General features: G+C 39.3%; 1 protein-coding gene across 1 annotated transcript; it reads right to left on the bottom strand.

The window, feature by feature from the left end:
- Positions 1-553: 553 nt before the first annotated feature.
- On the bottom strand, positions 554-15,282 carry LOC129793345 (cytoplasmic dynein 2 heavy chain 1). Its single transcript, XM_055833292.1, has 8 exons — positions 15,249-15,282; positions 14,679-15,177; positions 9,988-14,587; positions 9,768-9,905; positions 7,019-9,710; positions 3,228-6,949; positions 3,055-3,165; positions 554-1,228 (listed from the first exon to the last, which is right to left on the bottom strand). The coding sequence occupies exons 1-8, from the start codon at positions 15,280-15,282 to the stop codon at positions 554-556; spliced, it is 12,471 nt and encodes a 4,156-aa protein (XP_055689267.1).
- Between the last annotated feature and the right edge of the window lie 6,336 nt (positions 15,283-21,618).

Raw genomic sequence — 21,618 nt, forward strand, 5'->3', positions numbered from 1 at the left:
CATTCTTCTTTAAATTTTTTTTGGAGTGTTTAAATAATTTTTGGAGCTAAAAATTAATATAAAAATAAATGATTTCAAATTTAAAAATTTTCGCGGCAAACTAAGGCCATCTGTTAGCATTTTTAATTTCCGTATAATGGTTTTTCTTGAACCTTATTAAACTTTTGTAATAATTTCTGATAATTCTTATTTTCGTTCCATAAAGCAAGAAAGATTGCATTTCAACAAAGAATTTGGAGTTTATGAGAGTTTTTATTTTAATGTTTTTAACTACAAATTTCTTCAATTTACAACCAAAAAACATTCTAAATTGTACCTTTTTCAGCAAGTCTTGTAGACAAAACAAAATATTAAATGAAAAGTCTAATAAAATCCCCAAATTAAATTCAAAATGAAAACTTTCCATGCACTTACGATGATTGTTGAGTGACGCAACAGGGAATATTTTTCGGTACGGGGGTGGGGAGACAAAATGAAATTAGAGAGAAACCCTATGCGAGGGAAAATTGTTGGGAATGTGGATAAAGTTGTTTTATGGTGCGTTGTGTGTATCCTAGAGGGGAGCGTCGGGAACAACAAATGCGACGCCAGAGTACGTAGCCATTGCCGCGGGAACCCCTCCGTCCGCTGTGGCGACTACAATCCGCCCTAGAACACGCTCGCGGCTTGCATTGCTGTAGAGGGGAATGGGAATGTCTGTGGCAGTGTAGCCGCCACCTGTTGCACCCGTGCTGGTGAACGTGACGCGGAACGACGGTGTGCGAGTGTCGTCGGTGCGTCGAGACGCAAATGTGAGACGCCCACCGCGCAGGGTGGCGCCATCGATTAGCAATGGAGCCACATGGACGGTGGGCTCCTCGAGATTTTCGCTACCGTCGAAGGTGGCATGTAGGGTGAGACGGCAGGTTGATGTTGCCCGAATGTGTGCTGTGGCGAGCTTTAGGCTGGCCAGAAAGCTCTCAATACTGAAGACGGTGGCAAAGTCAATTCTTTCGCACCATCCCGTGGCACTGCCGCGTGCCTGGAAACGCTTTTCTGCCTCGTGGGCACGCACTGAGACGGCTTTCATGTACTCAGTGGCCAATCGGGGGCCAGACCACAATTTCCGCCATTGCAGCGGCACCTGATTCTCACACAGCGTCTGTAGGGCTGCCCTCTCCGTCGTGGACATTTCCGTATCACCTTCGCGAATTGCACTATGTAGATTCGAAAGCATCCCATGAATTACCTGCCAATTAATTTAAATAAAAAACATTCTCAATCATTTTCCCGCCAGATTTTAAGAGTTAGGGGGCAGAATTGCTGATTCTGTGTGATTTATTAATCCCGATCATTAGGCAAGGGATAGACAACGATTTGTCGCGTTTTTTCGCAAAGATTACCCCAATTCTTTACACAGGGTCAACAATTCTGTTCCTCATAAAAGGCCCATCACATCCCCACGTAAATGCGTAAACATTTAGACTCCTAATTCTCAAGGGAAAGTAGAAGGAACAATACATAAAAATTAATGAAAAGGGACACGTAAAGTCATCGATAGTCATTGATTTTTCTCAATGAAATTATTTGTTTTAATCTAAATTATTTTTAGGGGTGATTTTATTTAATTAAAAATAACAATTTGAGAAATTAAACGTAAAAACCTTTGAGGTTATGTTCTTTACGTTACAGTAAAATATTATTTAACGTACTTTAGTAACGTTAATAAGAAATTGTCGCTTGTATTAGCACTTGTAAAAGTATAATGGGTACAATGTAAAAAAATTGTTGTTTTTTACTCACAATTGTTCTGTTTACATTACTCTTACATTTTTACGTGGGTTCACTAAAAATTTACAAAATGCACTTTACGCATTTACACAATTTTCTTACACAAATTACATTTTCAAAGTGAATTAAAATTTCATTGAGAAAAATTATTAATTAATGACTATCAATGACCTGCGAGATGACTGGTAGGAATTTAAAAGAACAAAAAAATCGATTATAATGTTTTTTGGATTAGTTAGAGAGACACACGGATATGTAGTTTGGTAGCTGTGAAGGTGGAGCATTACAATCATGAGAGGAGCCTATATAATATTCTAAATTGCGATTGCAATTTTGTGAAATTGCAATTTTTTTCGTGTAGATTTTACATTAAGATTTAATTTTCTCCTAGAAATATTTCGGATTTAACATTTAGTCTTATAGTTATGATTTTTTTTGACATTTTTTTTTTACAAACAAATCAATTGGAGAGACTTTGAGAAAAGTTGCGAGTGTTTACTGTGCAAATACAAGAAAAGAAAAACAAATTGTTTTCTGATTTTATTTTTACAAAAAGAAACAAAAAAAAAGAAACGAGAATTACGTGCTATTTGAGCATGATTTAAAAATTGTGCGAAAAAAACTTTGTGTGAGGATTAGAGGAAAAAAAAAATAAAATAAATAAAAAAAGAAAAACAACTAAGATGTGAAAAAAATCTTGAGTTGAGAAACAATTTAGTCTATACCTAATAAATGAATATATATAACTACATAAACATAATATATATTTGTCATAACTGTGTATATATTAAATTAATTAAGGTGACAATTGATAAGGTATATTAAACAACAACAAAAAGGAAGTAAAACTAAAAAAATGGACGCAATTTTGTGCACGATTTTCAAATTTCAGACACAATTTATAATTTTTTTTTCTAATTATGTTGATCTTTTTTTTACAAAATGCATTATAATGGGGATCTTTTTGAAAGAAGATTTTTCAGAGGCGCAGAGTTGTATCTGAGTTAGAGCATTTAACCAATGCTATTACATGTTTTTTTTTTACTTATTTACTATTTCTTACAATAAAAAAAAAACTACAAAAAAGTGAAGAAAAATTATGAAAATATGTTTCAAGACCGATAATGATAATAGTATAATAAATTGAAACATTTTTATTAAGAATAAAATTGTTTTCTTTCGCAATTTATCACTTTTTTCCTCAATGTTTAAGGCCATTGATGACGCGTAGACAATTAAGGAAAATGTAAAAAATGATCCCAACACTATAAGAAAAGAACTTACGGAAAAGAGATTCCCAGCCAGACGCATTTCTGATACAATAAAAGTCATCCAAGGATCAGACTTTTGCTCATCTTCCGGCATATTCTGGAAGGTTTCCAGTAAAGTTGATCCCTGCAGAAGGAAATGAAAATCATTGAGAAAATTGAAGAGAAAACTTTAAAGATTTTTCGTACCGAAAGAAGCTTCTTCCACGTGGCCAGAATGGGCCTGATTCTCTTCTCGAGATTCTCCTGATCGTCAATTTTGTAGTACGTTCCCCGGAGATGCTTCAGGAGGTTCCGGCAGAATAGGAGATCCCTCGAGACGTTTGTCGTCATGGCCAGGCCAAAGATTTGTGGCTCATCCGTGTCACTGAAGCTGTGGACGTAGTTATAGTAGTCCTGGACATTGGTACTCTGTGGGAGTGGTCGAGAGAAATTCGACGGAACCCATCGGCTGGTCAGGAGAGCATCACTGAAAAAATCCTCCAAATGGTGAAGCAAAACTTGGTGATCCTGAACATTGTCAATGCGCCCCCCAAAGGCAACACAGTCCAGGAGTCCGTGAAGAATTGGCCATTCCATTTTCACAGCGAAGGTTGTCTCCATCCACCGCATACAATCAACACCAGCCCTCAGGTCTGAATCACTAAAATCATACCACTTTGTGAAACCCTGTGGAATGTAATTTCGTCGCTCCTGGAGCACCCCATTAAGTAGGAGAAGCGTAAAGAAGAGCTTAACAAGCCTCGGATCCCGTTTAGACGTCATCAGTGATTCCCACTGCTTCAGTAGCCGCTGGACTTTGAATTTTATCCCATTTGGAAGCTCAAAGAGGAGCTTCAAGCACCTAGAGACGAAGGCTTCCGAGAAATCTGCTGTGGATTCACAAATTAGCCACAAACGGAAGTCCTTGTGGGGTGACAAGGCAGCTAATTCCGTTTCCAAACTTTTAATCCACTTGGGCAGGAGATGAATATTTTTCAAGCACACCCAACTTCCGGATTCAGCTGCCCGGCGGACAGCTTGAAGGCTGCTCTGCTCCTGACCCTTTCCCATGGAGATTTCAATGAATTTCTCCGGGGACATCTTTTCCGTGACATACCCTCTGAGATCTTTTGATGGATCTGTTCCCGATGAGCTGATAATCAAGATGGGTTTGTCGCTCTTTGCTTCCTGGGCGAGTTGTTCCATTGACGGTTGAATCACGGACATTGTGTTGAAGCCAAGGATTCTCGCAACAGCCTCCCTGATTGTCTGCACCATGAGATCCGGACGAAGGATTTGCGTAACGAGAATTCTCTGGAAGTCACTCACACCCACTGGCAGCTCTGTTCGACTTCCTCCCATGAAATTCGTCCACAAATCACGATTATCAAGCTGCAAAACTTCATAGAGCTTCACATGGGATGATCTGAGGGTTGTCAGCTTTGGGATTAGCTCCTTCTTTAGCCACTCTGGGAAATCATACCCAGCGGAATCTTCCGTGGAGATAAAATTCGTGATAAAAAGCTCCCATTCACGCTCCGGAACTTTCTCCGGGAAAGCATTTTTGCACACATGGAGTGCCAATTGGATGTAATTCTGCTTTGAAACACTCCTGGATAGATTCATGTAGACCCGATGGACGAGCTGGGAGAAAATTATCTCCTCATCGTAGTCCACGGCCTGCCCGAGGGTTTCTGTGAATAAATCTGAGAAGAGATTCACAGAAAGTGGGTAAATCCGTGCGATGCCAATGAAGAAGTTTGAGGATTTTGCACAGAGGCACCGGAACTTGCTGTAGTCCTCCATTAGCTTCTTCCGGACAGCTGTGGATTCTTTCAGGGATGCATCAATGGATTCACTGCTCTCCTTCACGGCATTCAGGCTTGTGATTAATTTTTCATTTTTTAGAATATCCCCCTGAGCTGTGGAAAGTTCCTGCAGAAGACGCTCCTGGAGCTTTTCACGTTCCTTCAACATACTTCCCTCACTCTGTAGCAGATTAATTCGTTTCTCCTCCAGCTCAGGTCGCTTCAGGAGGATACTTTTACTCATTAGCTGATCCGTGAGGCCACTCACGGTTGTCGTGAAGGGTATTGGAGTCACGAGAGCTTCAATATCAGCACTGAGATCAAATCTATCGAGACTCGTCGTGAGGATTAAATGAAAATCATCGTGAAGATCAATTAGCTTGTTGCCAACTTGAAGGAGTTTCTTATTGAAGCGTACGTGAATCTTCGAGATTATCACTGAGAGGAGAGACGGCAGGAAAGTCTCCACATCTCGTACAATGAGAATTTTCCCAAAGCGAATTGCTAATTCGAGAATATAAGCAAATCTTTCAGCATTCTGTGAGGAAACCTCAAAGGATTTCTCTTGGGCACGCAAATAGGCAATAAACCACCGTAAGCTGTTTCCGGATGGATCCAGGAGGAGTGGGATTGGTGAATCCCGCAGTGGCAGAGAGAGAATCTTAATCAAAAGGCCTGCATTCTGAATTGATTGAGCATCAGGAGTGAGCCCCATACTTTCCCACATAATCTTTTCCTGCTCAGTGACGAGACTCTCGGTGAGATCAAAAGGTGGGAGATCTGTGGTCTGAATGATAGTCTGAAGTACCTGAGTTCGTTCTTCCAGTGCCAAATGACTGAGAAAATTAATTGTTAAGCTCACGAGGAAAGCTCTCATGGAAAGAGAATCCAATTCAATCTGCAACTGTTGCATCTGATCGCTCCAGCTTCGATATTCTGAACTGAGTTTATCAACGAGCATTTCTGCTGACGAAAGAGTACTCCTGACATCGTTAAGCTTGATCTCCAGCACAGCTGCTTCCTGCGTGTAAATATTGAGCTGATTGGAAAGCTCCTTAACACGCGAATCCACATCATCCAAGCCCGTCATTAAAGATTTCATCTGTGTCTCTGCCTCATCGAGATTTCTCTTAAGTTCATTCTGTTCCCGCTCCAGTGGCTTAATGCTCTGCACTACCTTTGCATACTGAACATTGGCAATGACCCAGGAAGCAAGAGGAGCTGCAGCAGCTGAAGCTCTCTTAGCGTTCTTAATGTCAAATGAATCTGCTTTTGAGACTAAAAGTTTCTCAACAGCTTGATAGTTTTCTGGGGCAATCCGGGCTGGATCAAGGGATCTTATGTCCTCTTTGACGCCTCTCTTGGCTAGGAATGTTTTCATGCTATTCCATGAGGTATCCCGGATTCCCATTAGCCGAAGAACCCCTTCAAGAATGTCACGAATTGTTTCCGGGGGAGCTCTCAAGGAACGAATCTCCGATAGAGCTTCTGTCTTAATTTGACCAACTGCTGCAATGGCTTCCTTGAGCAATGGCTCAACTTCCTGCAATTCCACCTCAATGGCTTTCTTTCTCACAACAAGAGCTTTGCTGCTCTCTTCGGTTTTCTTCTTTAGCTCAAGAAGATCTGTTCGTTGATCTGTGGCTGAGCGCATTGTGGCTGAAATCATTTCCAGGGATTCAGCTGCGAGTCTTCGTTTCTCCGTCACAGCTTCTTCCTGCTGTGTGGCTTCATTTTTCAACGAAGCAACTACGCTATATGTGGCTGAGAGTTTTTCCACGCCCGCCTTTAGATTTTCCATCCTTGCTGAAATCTTCTGTGTCAATGAAGATGAGATTTTCTTGAATCCCATGATGAGTTGCTTCATTCTCTGAGGGGATTGATTCCACCGCCCACTTGTCACTATTGCCTCGGAGAAGTATTTTGGAATGGAAAATTCCTTGAAATTCTCAACGGATTCCGGGTAGTTTCTTGAGAAAATTTCCAAATCATTTGAGGATGGGGGATGGAGGAAGAAAATTTCTGTGCTACGATACAGTGATGGGTACTTTGTGAAAAGATCGTTGATTGTTGCAGATGAGCTTTCTAAGCTGATGATCAAGTGAAGATTTTGACCAACTCCTGGAAATGAAATAAAATTTAAATTATAAAACATCAAAAAATAATCTTGAGAAGGGATTAATAACATACTCTTGAGGAAATATGATGCTAAAGACTCCTGATATCCTTCTAGTTGAGCTGAACTCCTCAGGGGATTTGCGATCGTCTCGAGATCATCACCAAAGATTTCGGGAACTTCACTTCCCTCGAGAAGTGCTTCAATCGGTTCGAGGATCGCAGGGAGGAATTCTATCCACGTGTGATCAATCACAAGGATCGTATTTTGATCCTCAAGTGCTGCACTTTGCATTGCAAGCTTGAGATCACTGAAGAAATCTCCCATTGCGTAGTTGGCAGAAGCCTGTAATGTGTAAATTTTCGTCTGCAGCAAAGCTCCTGCAATGTAGAGGGATTCCTTTCGTCCTGATCCTGTTAGTCCAGCGATTAACATGTGAGTTTCTGGACGAGAAATTGCTCGACATACAGCTGCAATAGTTGTAAGGAGTTGATCAGTAATTGGCGCATCGATTGCTATGTGTTCTGAATTGCAAACAGCAATGGATCTCTTGACATTGTCCAGGAATTCTTCCGTGGGGATTTTCTGCATTTGGCTTGTTTTTGTTGATGATGGGATGAAGAACATTGAGTTAGATTCCGGAGAATAAAACTGCCTTGTGGCTGATGAAAAAATCTCATCAAACTGCGCAGTTTCTTCTGAACTTGTCAGCCGATCTCTTAGCATCCGACATGCTTCGTAATGCAGAGCTTCTGGGAGATTATCCACAGGGTAACAAGAGAGATTCAAAAGCAATTTGGTAATCATCTTTGGCGTGAAAACGTAGTGATTGTTCTGATCTACCGTGAAGGAAGTCTTTATTTCCTGGTAGATCGCAATTATTGCTTCGGCAATCTTCTCCATCCGGATTCGTGAAGTTTTAAAGCGGGAGAATATTGGAGAAAATTGATTCTCAACAATAAGACTCATGTCCCGTTCACTTGGATAGTCCATCACGAGAAATCTTGTGACTGAGAGGAATCTCGGGGATAGGGATGATTTAAAAGTACTTGAAAATGATCCACAAATCTGTAGTCCAGTCACGCTGATCCATTCTAGCGTATCAGCATAGAAACCATTTCGCTGAATTAATTGGAGCAAAAGTTCAACAACTTCTGATGTTCCCCACTCATCTACGGGAACAAGATGAATGTTCCGGAAGTATATAACAATTCTATTGTACTTTGGTTTATATTCTCTTCCTCTGATACCGGAAATGACAAGGAAATGCTGCTTCAGCACATAAATTACGTAGCTCACTGTTAACTGTGCGCTGCAGTTTATTGTAACAAGTTGATACCCGGAAAATTCGGCCACAGTCGTCTCCATGAGGAGAGTTTTCCCACATCCAGCTGGACCAACAATGAGAAAAGGTGCTTTTGACTCTCCTTTTAGGAAGTTCCTCAGAATTTCCATATTTGCCTTAGCTATTGGTGTCTTTATGAGAGATCTCTCGGCTGTGGATCCTGCAAATACTTCCAACTCAAATATTTCAATGGTATCCCGGAATGTGTTGTAGTTCACAAGTTCTGCATCTGATCGATTGGGTAAATAGATATCTGCCCAATCGAGGATCTGCTGGGAAAACAATTTTCGTGCCTCAACGGTGAGAGAAGCTCCTAAACCTTGAACTAGCTCTACGCAAAATTGATCCTTGCTAGCTGTATCAGTAATAGCTTGAAGTCCACACAGAATCATGTTATTGGGCACAGCAGCAACGGGTCTTGTTGCATTCTTTTCAATCCACGTTACGGCACGACGGAGATACTGATCAAGGAAACGCTGCAAGATCTCACTGTTGGATTGTCGTTGCAGCCATGATTGCAGCAAAAGATCTCCTGGCAGATCTCTCATGCTCAAATTTATAATTCCCATGCGGGAGATTGTAGCTGGGGAGGCATGGCTGAGATCGTGAGTTTCAAAGATAAAATTTACATTGTTGCCAAATTGAATTCGCCATCCAGAAGGCAGCGTTAGGAGCTTGTTGTCATCAAGAACTGAATTCAAGGCTTCAATCCATTCAGGATCAACGTCTCCGTCGCAAATGATCCATGATTGTATTGAAGCATCCTCAGTATTAACCGCAACGGCTGTTGTTGTGAGTACTCCATCATTCCACTGTCTTGTATCAGGATCAAGATGTCCAAGAAGTTGTTTCCTGCTCATACTTTTCGGTGCAATTGTATACTTCCGAATTACTTTCCCCAAACTCATCAGAGCTTGCTTAAGGATTGCAATCAGTGTTGTCTTTCCTGATGCAGGTGGTCCAACAACAACAACTCCCATTCTTTTCGTCAATTGTTCATACAATTCCAGACATTTCTCCACCTGCCGCTCATTGAAGATCAATCCTGCGCTCTTGAAGCTTTCCTCCAGAGCTGTTTGTAGTTCCTTTTCCCTGAAATCCGTTACTCTAACACCGGGGAAAACATCTTCTATAAGAGCATCAAATAGCCTACAATCAGCCAGTGTTAGTTTGGACATTGTATTGGATCGTACGGCATTAACTGCGATCTCCATTTCATCTTGAGCTGCTAAATTCGAGGATCGTCGCTCCCGCAAAGCTTTTCCACAAGCTGTTAAGACTGTTTTGAGTTCCCTCAATCCCCAATCGTAGTGTCGCTGCGGGGAAAGAATTTTACTTGCGAGGGTGAACAGTTCAACCATTCGTTCTCCAATTTCATCTGCATTCTCAAAGCCTTCAACAAAAAGAAGAACTCTGGCGATCTGGAAAGGAAAATAATTAGCAGATTTTCTTTATTTTATGTTGGTGGCTTAGTTTACCTCCTTCGGTTTAGGTTCCTGCATTACAATTGGCCGGAAGAGGCTCTGAATATTGGCAGGGAGCTTCTGGCGACCCCCATATTCCTCACCAGCGGGATTAAGTGTGACAAAAATGCCACAATGTGGATTTAGAGGAATCTACAACAATGATGTTACTCAGAAATAATAAAATTGATCTTATAGTGAACAATATTTGTTTAATTTTACCAAGAACACTTACAGGTTCATCGAGGATGTTCACAGTGTCTCGTTTCTCTTTCAGAGCTTGCTGAAGTGGTTGAATTTGCATTGAAATGGCAGACAGTGTTGCTTCCTGTAGCCTGTTAAATTCATCAAAACATCCGAAAGCTCCACATCTGGCTAATCCTGATAGAATGAGTCCTATAGCAGCACTATCGACATTTTCGTTGCAATTGAAAACCAGCACTAAGCGTCCTAGCATTGCTCCAAGGGCCTTGACGCATTCTGTTTTCCCTGTGCCAGCTGGACCAAAAGGATTCCCGCCCAAGCCTAAATGCATTGACTGCGTAAGGGTGAGATAGCATCTGTGTGTTAGGGATGTATTTACGAGTTTACTGGGATTACCCAAAAATTCATATGAGTATTCGAATTCTGTGTAAACCATCCTAGCTGTGGCTGTAGCTGAAGTGCGATCAATGTAAAATTTTAGCTGTTGTAGCCACAACCAATCTTGGATATTTGTTACATTATTTTGCAGCAGATTTTCAAGGATTGTTGCATGATGCACAAGATCTACAAGCAGAGATCGAATTTTTAGCTGTATAAGGGTTGATTGCGTCTTCCCGGCCATTGTAGTAAATCTCTCAATGTCTGATCGTGTGGTTTTCAGAAGATTCCCCACACTCATGGATGTGATGGCTTTCTCCGCAGAACGAGTAAAGAAAATTCCTCTGGCAAGAGTTAACACTTGAATTGGGTACTCTTCAATATTGCCCTCGGTAAAGTCCTTAATTTCAACGCATTTCCGCACAAGTTCCCGTAAAGTGAACTTGATCTCCATCACAAGTTGATTCAACCAATCCTCAACGGCTCCATTGATGTGGATAACATTCCTGAGAACAACTTCATCACCCTCCGCACTATAAATACTTCCAATAAGTAGTTGATTGTCCTTTGTTGAAATTCCCAATTTGTGAATTCCCGGAAAGAGTTTTTTAATGTGCTTCTGCAAGATAGCCTCCTTGGAAGCTTGCCCGAGAATCTCCAGAAGATCATCATCACCTAAAAAGTAGAATCTCGGGAATGCATTTCTTTTGCTGGTGATGTACGTTGTGAGAGTATTCTGACAGCGAGATAATTGATTTTCCAACGATTCAATGATGTTGAGGATATTTGGAATTTTTGCCACACTCAAAGCTCTAGGATCTTGAACAATCTCCCGCATAATGTAACGAAAATCCTTGTCAATTCGCATGAAGATAACTTCTTCATTTTTAAGGGTTCCACTGCTGAAAATTGGTTCTAAGTAGATCCATTTGCGCTGTATCTGATTTAGGCTTGTTAGAATACGATCAAGCATTGTTAGTCTTCCTTCCCAGATTTCTGCTTGATCGGAGAAAGCTTCAAAAGCTGCGGAGTTTTTAGCAGACTGCAGAAGGCACTGATTATCCCCAATTTTATTGAGAATCTCCTGAAAATCTCTGATTAAGGAAACATCCTCCGCTTTGGAATCTTTATGTTGAGTCAATTTTAGTGATGCTGTAACTCCCCATTGCTCTAATTCTGTAAGAGCTTGCCGCACAATTTGCTCAGAAGAAGCTTGACGTACAATTGATTGAACTTCTGTTACTTGTTGCGAGAGATTTTCTCCAGAACTGAGAATATCCTTCAGAAGGATATCATGGGTAGGCTTTGGCTGTTTTCCCAGGATGTGAAAAATTCGCGCCCAATGCTTTTCAGTCAGTGCATCGGACTGCAAACTCTGCAACGCTGGAACGATGTTCTGGCACATGTCTATCATCTGGTGGATTCGTGTTGTAGCTGGGGTTACAGGGATAGTCTGATCATTTTTCCATTTTGAAAGAAAGTCCGTTAAAATATACGGCCTACGGCGGTAAACTGTCCACTCTTCTGCGCCAATTTCATCAAATTCCTTTGTAAATCTTTCAAAATGTTCCCACTGCTTCCCTAGCTCTGTAACATCTTGTTGGACTTTCTTAAAGGCTTCTTCAACTTTTGCCGGAAGTGGGAGATTGAACTTGATACAGTTTGCTTCAAGATGTTCCTTCTTTTCCTTGAGAGCCTCCCATTGTTGCTGACGCTCACGAAATACATTTAAATCCGCCTTGTCATTTGCCTCCATTTCCGTTAATGTTGCTTCCCAGCGAATAAGGAACTTCTCTGCTTCTTCTGTGAGATTCTCAATCTGTCCACTTAGATGATCTTTCATGATGTCAATTTGACGCTGTAGAACTGTGTGGTGATTATCAATCAACGGTTGCAATTGATCCCAACTGCTGATGATGTTTGCAAGAGATGTTACGCGCTCTTTGCACCATCCTGCTAAGCAAGTGTCCTTCCCTTGGACTGATTTTATCAGTTCCGTCATTTTAGGTAACTCACTTGTGATCTTCTCATACTTTGCTCCTGCTTCGGAGATCCCATTTTCATCCAGAGGAATATTTTGAAGAACTTGAAGCGAAGTATTTAGGAAATCTTCAAGAGTTGAAATGTCTTCCAAGATGGAGGATCTGAGGCTGTTGGTTAGTGCTTCCCAATAGCGACGACTGATGAATTCAATATCAGATCTTAGTGGTGAGAGGTTGATCACAATGCAGTCAATTCTTTCTTCTGAATTTTGAATTTTCGCAACTTGTTGGCTAAAATGTTTGCACGAACGGAAATTTCGATCCCAGTCTTGCCATGATGATAGATGAATCCTGCACAGTTCATCAAGATCTACGCATCCTAGAGCAACCCATGAGAACCACGAATCCTTGTGCTTCTGGAGATTGTTGAACAAATCAATGGCCTTGCGGTATAGTGAACCAAAGTAGTGCCTATTCCGTTCAACCATAACTTTGAAGAGATCTCCACTATTTTCCGATAATCCACGAAAGTTTAACGGACGCTCGATGAATTTCCTCAGCTGGAGGAAATATTTAGCTCTGATCTCCTCCAATGGTGGTCGAAATTGAAGCTGCTGCTGCCGAAAAACGATGTCAATGTAAATATCGGGTAGTTTGTTGTTGAGATTGAGGATACCCGATATGTACTGATACTCCAGGACTTTATAAAGCTGATAATCCAGGTGAAGCTTGAAAGCATCCAAGTTTGTATAGCCTTGACTTTCAATTTGTGCAATCAAATCTCTCAAATGTCTCATCTCATCCTTCCAGATCTGTGCCTGACGCTGCAAATCCGTTGACATGAGTTTTACAATGATCTTCTTCGCTTGTTCATGGTAACCAGCCAGGATGGCATTATCCTTTGATAGCTTCTGAACAGATGCCTGCAGAACTCCTATGTACCTCTTCACGGATTCCTCATTGTTCCATGCAACTGATTCACTACGCACCAAATTTGAAAGCTCAACTGCATTCTTCAGCATTATAGGACGCTGGCAAGGAATCATCCTGTCACCGATTGTGTTGTGAAATGTTGCCACCTGCTGTAGCTGCCTTGCATAGGAGATAAACTTAACAGCATGAGATGCTGAATCTCTTAATTCCAGAGGAATCTTGTAGCCTTGTCGCTCAAATTCACGAACATCGTAGCAGAAGGAGATTAATTTCGAATTGAACGTTACGCGCATAAGTTGACGACCACTTTTCTCAAATTCAACAACTGACCTGTCATCTCTGAGGGTGAGTTCTCCACTCTTAACCGCCGCCAGGGATTGTTCACACCATGAATCGAAATTTACTTTCAAGAGATTCTGTGTTTCCAACCGCAAGTCCGAGAGTTGCTTGAAAACATTCGCATGATCTTCTTGATTCGCCACAACATGGGAAATTTTGTTGATCTCATCAATTTGATACTCAACCACACGTAGCCAGCGACATTCCCAGCAAATGGGTGAGATGTGGTTGTTTTCAGTCATTGTATCTCCACTCTGACTGAGAGCTACCTTTAGATCCTTTATGAGAACCTGCAGGGATTGCAGGAAGTGCTCCCTTTCAGCTGTAAGGAGTTCCAACACCATCGGACGCGTAGAGATTATATTGAATTTGGAGAAAATATGCACAACCTGGCGTGGATTGTCCAAATGACGATGGAGCTTTGCTTTCAACACATTTGCAATCTTCTCATCTATTGGTTCGAGGATCTTCTCAAAATGCACAAGAGCTGCCCGCCAACGCTTCTCTCCCAATGGCTGTATATCCAAGATGTTGAGACTGCGAAAGGGTTGGAACATTCGGTTAACTGAATCAATCAGGTGGGAGTTATCAGTGAAGAGAGTCACAATTTGCCTGTAGAGATTTTTTATGTTCCGAACTTCCTCGAGGCGGGATTTGAATGCCTGCGCTTGACGAGGAATGTGGGATTTCCCCACCCAAGGATGTTGGGAGTAATTTGGCCAGAAGAGTCGCGTTAGGGAGTCACAAATTTGAATCCAATTGTCTGCAAGTTCACCTATTTGAGCGAAAATGGTTGTAACGTGAAGATTATCGAGACTCCACACATCCTCTCCACTGAGATTCTCCACACAGATCTCAAGGACTGTAATGCAGATTACATCCATTATGTCAGCCATTCGATTCTGCGGGAAATGTCCCGGAAGTCGCCATACTTCATCTAGAGTTGTGTGAGCATTGTCCAGGAATTCCTCAAGATTACTCAGAGAGCGAATGTCTTCCCTAAAAATCCGGTAAGTTTTAAAAATTAATTTAAAATTTAATTTTTTATTGATTTTGTCCAGGAGAATATTCCTTAAAAAATCTGAGTTACCTCCTAATCTCATTGTCGAGCTTCTCAAGAAGATTTGCAAAAGATTTTGTTTTATCCCGGTCAGATTTGGTGGAGGATTGAATTGATTTCTGTTGCCAGTAGTTGACCTCATCGTGAAGAGTTACAATCCCAGATTCTGGGAATCCCAGCGTTGATCCGAGTGTTGTGTGAAGTGTATCAATGATGTTGGCCACTTCTGGTGTATAGACGGATCTCTGAGAGACATTCGGGGAGAAGATTCTGGCCACAGAATTGTAGATTGACTTCACCATTCCCCCCTCAAGGGAAATCAATCCAATTGATGACTCCTGCCCGTCAACTTTGCTCAACTTTGGGATTTTGTAGTAGAGTAGGCAATTGTCGCAATCCTGGGGGATTTTGTGATGAAAAACAACCCTCTTGTCCGAAACAGTGGCAGCCAGAAGGGTTATTTCTTCGTTCTCAAAGAAAGATTTCACGATGGCGTCGTCAGTTGATTGTGAGGCACTAAAGAAATCAGCTACAAGGAGATTTATTTTTATTTTTTTCCATATCACGAGATAATTGGGATGAAGAGGATTAACTAGGTACCTGAAGTGCTGAGGATGAAGCGGATTTTCTCCATTTTTCTCACGGATAATTGAACAATTTTCACTTTTAACAGGAATTTTTTTTCGTGAGGGGTTGTTTGTTGTTGGCAACAAGGTGTCCATGGGTACGGTTTCTTAGGCAAAGGGAACAGCGTGCATGTTATTCCTTCCACCTGTTTGGCCAGCTGGCAAGTAACAAGGGGTGAATAATTAATCAATCTCATGTTTGTTATATCTTTTCCTTTTAATTTGATGTGGAAAAGGTAAAGAAAAAAGCAAAGATTTATGCAGTTCAATTGAAATATCCTGTGCGGTGCATTTCCCATTTTCAATAAAACTCTCAGGATATTTAATAAAAAAAAGAAAAGTAAGAATCAGTGGAAATCGCCGTTTTCCCTTGACAACGATAAATTTGTCTCGTTCTATATATTTTTAAGGAACAAAAAGGGAAAAAAAGGCTGAAAGGAAGTAAAAATCGAGTGATTTTTAGAGAGAAAGTGAGCCAAAAAGGGGGATGAAACTTGCGGAGACTTCTTGACGTGGATGGCACACCCCCATGGGAATGCATTGTAAATCACCGCGTCATTCCAATGAAATTTCCATCTTACTCCCTCGGTTCTGGTAACTTTTTTCTATCGCTCCACATTTCTCGAGAGAAAATGGGTGGAAAAGCCATGAGAATGATTCCATCTAATGGGATCTCTGGAGGACTTAAAAAAAATCCATTTGCTTCGCTGTGTTAATTTCCACCCAAGTTTTCTTCGCGCGCATTCAATTGTCGCACAAATGAAAAATTCGATTCAATTTCGTGGGAATTTTCTTGCGCGAGAGGAAGCTCTCCGGGATGCTGAAGGGGGTACATTCACATGGGGAAGTGTGGATGAATTGCATTGTCACCAGTTTGCAATAAAGTTGCGGGTGGGTGTGAAAGCAAACAAATTGGGAAGATATTGCATTCCACCTCAAGGCTGTACCTCTACCACATTCACCTTCTTTTAGCTCCTTTTGCAAGTGAAAATAATTCTCAGAAAAAAATTCAAAAGCTCCCCAAAAGTTATACGTCGAAGGTGAAAAACTTTCAAGTGTATGAAAATTGGTGGAAACATGTCTTGGAGCAAATGAAAATTAATCTTCTTATACAAACTATTCGAGGGAAATGCCGTTAAAGATATGTAGAGGGGAAGATTTTTAAAGAAAATGTAATTAAAGCTTCCTTCATAAAGGAGTTGATTCTTTTCTGTATGCCTGGTATAAGAAATTCTTATTAATTTTTGTTTCTTACAAACGATACGAAATAGTTTCTCAACACATCGCGCACAGAGCTTTTTGGCGCGAATGTTGGTGAGCTTTTGCGCACATCGATGGAGGCGCCGGGTTTATTTTGAATGAAGCACATAAAATTGAATATATAGAAAAATGCATTTGAAGGAAAAATATGAAAAGCAGGAAAATTTTCATTCTCCATGCAGAATGCGACCAAGAATGAAAATCTATTTGAAAATTTTCATCAACAATAAAATCAAAAGTTGGCGTACGGATGAAGATAAACACGATTTGAATTTGGAGTCGAATATAAAAGGGGGGTGAAAAGGCGTCTCCCCAAATCCAATTAGATGAAAAGGATTGTGCCGGAATGAAGCTGTCTGGGCGATTGGAATCAAAATAATCCGGGGGAAATGTTCTGGTGAATGGGTTTGAAAATCAAAGCCAATATTTGCCCCCCATCGAGAGATGAGGATCTCAAAATCGCAAACACAAACACTCCACCCGCAGTATGAGTGCAATAAAGTGGCATCGATTGATTTTCGGGGGCACAGTGGCGGAAGTGCCGTGTGTTTTTGTTTCCTCCTTCTGTATGGTCCAAATCGATTTCCACTGTGAGGCATATATCCTTGGGGGCAGCCCATTGCCAACATTCCCGTCCATCCCCCGCAGGTGTTCGTTCACTCGCCCTCCCCTTGGAATGGCTTCCGGTGGAGAAAGCATTTGCAGCACAGGAGAGAAGAACGAATGCCATTTGCTGATTGTGTGCTTTGCATCCGCGTTAACGATGGAAATCTCTTTCTCATACCTCATGTATATGTGTGTCACCTGCTGCATGGTCTTGGGGAGGAATGTCCACATGCTAGATTGGGGGTGCAACAAAGTGAGCATCACGGGTATTTGCGTCAATGTTTATAGGAACATACATTCTGCACTTTCAACGGATTTTGTCCAATTATCGGAAAGAAAAGCAAACATTAGTTCCGAAATAAAAACTTTTTTCGCAATCCTGAGAGAACGTTTGCATTGGGGACAGTGTCTAAGAATAAATCCCAAAATAATCCTTAAGTAAAGATAAACAATTTAAACCTCAAACGCCAACGCTTTTACTCGCGTTATATTTCCCCAATCTTGAGCCCTCGAATATTAAAATAAATCCCAAAGCTCGCAAACTTCAAATCATTTTGAATTTCAACATAGAGTTCAAGAAGAAATAAATGGGAAAAATGCTAATTGAAAGAGATAATTTCCAAGAAAAAAACTTCAGCCTTTCATTTATCTTCTAACATTTTCTTTGTGTGAAAAATCTACTTCAAAAAATTTATTCTCTGCAGGTCTGCAGCGTCCTTTATCCACCCATCCTCTGGAGCTGTGAGAGAAATGCACCAACTCCGGTAATCCTCGGAGTCTTCCAATACGTTTGCTCCTGCGGATTGCCCGGGGAATGGGGAGGGCAGTCGAAATGGAGACAACTTCCAGCAGTATGGCCAAATGTGGCCATTAGAGATAAGAGAAGGTGAAATAGGTATTGTACCCATTGCTACAATTCACACCGGCATATCGAGTGGATGGAATGATGGGTGGTGGAATGGCGAACCCCTGAATGGAACAGGACAATAGCAAAGGGGTGAGTTTATTTTCTCTCTCTCCTCACCATGTTTTCTCCTGATTGGGGAGTTTAGTTTGAATTTTTACCCACTATTTGAAGAAATTTTCCTTAAAAGAAATCTCAAGTGAAAACTTTTTTATTTTATTTGATTATTTTCTTAATCAACTGCAGCCAACAATTTGAATTTGAAAGTTAAATATTTTGTCAACAAAATTTTTTTGTTATTTGGTCAGCAAATTATTCTATTTCATCATCAAATATTAAAATTTTATAAGCTATATAATTTCTTTTGTCAACAAACAGTTTCATTGTGCAAGTAAACAATATAAATTCTATGTGTAAACTATTTTATCGCGGCATGAAAGAGTTACGCACAAATATATAATTGAAGCTCTAATTTTCTCTCAATAAAAGAAAATTTGCAATTATCCAAAAAAATGAAAGAATTTGATGAAAATTAGGCGCGAAATATTCATTTTTCTACAAATATTTTTAGAATTTACATTTTGTTGTTCCTCCCTTGAATTCTTTGCCACTGTACAGGAATTTTTGCAAGCGTGGCAATCAATATAGTTCACGTACAATATAGAGAGAGGAGTTCGAGAGCAAAACTATACATAAAACAGCACCGATAGCTAAAACATTCATACGGATCTGAATGGTATTTGGGGGGCGGTGTGTTCACTTCTCAATGGACTAAATCAGATTTCCATTAAATAAATGGTTGGTTGAGTCATATCTTCTTTTTCAAAACTTCCATGTGGGTGGGAAATATGTAGCACCTTCTGCCACAATAAATTTTCTCAAACATTTTTTTAAATTTTAAATTTCATGTCGCTTTTCAGTTGAAATTTTTATTTGTAGTTCCAAGCTCGATTGAGTTTTCTTTGCATGAAATTTAAGAGTTTTTTCCCAATGAACTTTAAACTTAAAATCACGTGTGAATGACTTTTTTTTCTTATAAAATATTTAGGCTTTAAAAAAATCAAAAAGCCATTTTCCAAATTATTTATTTCGCTGGCATACATGGAATTTTAGGCACATAGAGAATTCAAGTGTTGGTTTTAGTGAGTCCCAAAAATGTTAGAATATGCAATTCAATAACACACCTATGTACGTTCATACTAACAGGTTGATTAAATTAATATTTTAACATGATATTTTAATCAAATTGATGAGTCATTCTACTGCATGGCTTTTTAATCAGTCTAATGAATTTACTCATTGCGTTGCGGGAGCACATTCAAAAATTCTCTATATTGTATGCTGGTAGACTTTGCGTTATGCCCACTTCTAATTTTTAAAATTTTATTAGTTTAAAAAAAAATTTTAAAAACTATTTAAAAATAGATTTATTTTCTAAAGAACAAAAAATCTGTTTATTTTATTAAAATAAAATAAAAAAATTATATAAAAGGCAGAAAACTAAAAAAAATGCACAATAATAAAAAAAATGCCTGCACATTTAATAAATAAACTGATAGACACATATTAAAATATTATTTTATTCGCTATTTTGTTGCTCTATATTAAGCAACATTATTGACCATTAGATTTAACGTAAATTTTAATTTTATTTCACTTTATCGAAATGTTTAATGTATTAAATTAGGTAGGTATCTATTTCACTTTATTTTATAAATTGCAATTTAAAATTTTCTCTAATTATATTAGTTATTAATTTAATAGCAATATGAGCAATATAGATAATTTTATATTTTAATAAATTTCGCTGCAATTGAAATATCAGTGATATGGGTTTGTTTTATAAAATAACGAGGAGATTATTTAATTAAATATTTGCTTCCGCTTGATTGAATAGCTTTTAGACAAGCTTTGAAATGTTCTGTTTTTAGTGTTTCTGACAAGTTTTTTTTTATTTTGATAAAGACAAGAATATTAAAAATTGCAAAGACTTTGTGTTTGATAAAATATCTCTTAATTCATATTGAATTTTAAATGTATTAAGACATCAAACTAACAGGATAAAAGAAAATTAAAATTAGAAACTATTTTCAGTTTATTTTTGTGCAAAAAGGATTGCTTTTGATTCCATAAGGAGTATTTTCTGCAAAATATATAATAACATCCTCCAAACATGTGTTAATACACGTAAGTCTTCCTCTGTCTGACTTTCCTCTGTGAGAAAATGGAGAAAATCCATATTCTACGAGACTCCCTGAGCAACGGTGGAACGTGCGGAAAAAATATTTTTATCCCATATATGAGATTTTGGGTTAAAATTCCACTCGAGAAAGCTCTCCCCTTACCTTCTTTGCTTTTCTCTCAAAAAGCACTCGCGCGATGGGGATTAGAAGCATTCGAGGGGCTCAGCGTGCTTATCACGTTAAATATATGATATTAATATATATACAAAATATATATGGGTGTATTTATCTTTGATTATGTTGATGAAATTCGCAATTAAGCTCATCAAATACGTGAGCCCCGGTGTATTATATGTTGACAAACAATTAAGTGCCTCTGTGAGAGTTTTGTGTTGGAGGGAATATTGTTTAATTTTGAATTTAACACGCTTACCAGAGTCAAAATTTGCTAAATCTCATCATTCCCCGATAGCGCAGCTTTTCCTGCATTTTCAACTTTAAGTGTTTTTATGTTACAATCGCTAAAACTATATTAAAATTATTTTAAAGAAAGAGAGGAAATTAATTATGAATATTGCAAAATTATTAAATCGTATTATATTGGATTAATTTTCTTCTCAAAGGTTAAATATATTTTTCAATTGTACAAATATTTCCGCAAAATATATAATGTTGTGTTCATTTGCACATAAAATATCAAACGTTCATATGCTGGGAAAATTCTGTCACACACCGTTCCCGAAAAGGGTGATGGTTGTGGCTGGGGCAAAAAAAAGCGACGAGATGAGTGCGATGGAGGTTTATCTATTTGAATAGGATATACTTCAGGAAAAGAGGAGGAATCTCTGACAAAATTACCCGTATCAATCCCCATAAAGCCACCCTTTTTTTGAGCTCAGATAAGCCGCCTTTATTGCGTTTGATTGACCGATTTTCAATCTCACCCCCTCCAACCACACGCATCGCACAATTGAATCTACTTTATCTCGTAAATAGTTAAGAGAATAAAATGAAAATAAATCACTCAATAACAATATCATCACTTCCTCAAAATGTCTTTCCCGAAAGAAAGTTTTTCCCCAAATAGATGGGAGAGAAGACGGTCTAAGAATGTCGTAAGGAAGATTTAACAATTAGGAAAGTAAACAGAAAGGCAAAATCCTCTTGAATTTTCCTCTAAAAGAAACAATTTTCTTTCTTACTGAAATTGATACCTCTCTTGCAATCTCATAGCTCCATCTCAAACGCCGAGGTGCTTGTCTTCAGTTCAAATGAGTTAGTCTTTCTCCACAAGTAGAGAGGGATTTTTTTTCTGCTGAGTGTCTTTGTATAGTGTTGAAGTTGAAGATTGAAAAAAGGTCATTTAGATGGATGGATAGGGATGGATTTCA

Source organism: Lutzomyia longipalpis, chromosome 1, assembly GCF_024334085.1.
Source record: "Lutzomyia longipalpis isolate SR_M1_2022 chromosome 1, ASM2433408v1".
NCBI lineage: Eukaryota > Metazoa > Arthropoda > Insecta > Diptera > Psychodidae > Lutzomyia > Lutzomyia longipalpis.

What these genes read in the sequence shown, in the direction of transcription:
- LOC129793345 (XM_055833292.1), bottom strand. Translation starts at nt 15,282, where the DNA reads ATGGAGAAAATCCGCTTCATCCTCAGCACTTCAG. An exon ending in AGCATCATATTTCCTCAAGA is followed by an intron (nt 6,950 to 7,018) that starts GTATGTTATTAA and finishes TTTCATTTCCAG; the next exon opens with GAGTTGGTCAAAATCTTCAC. An exon ending in TGGCTGGGAATCTCTTTTCC is followed by an intron (nt 1,229 to 3,054) that starts GTAAGTTCTTTT and finishes ATTAATTGGCAG; the next exon opens with GTAATTCATGGGATGCTTTC.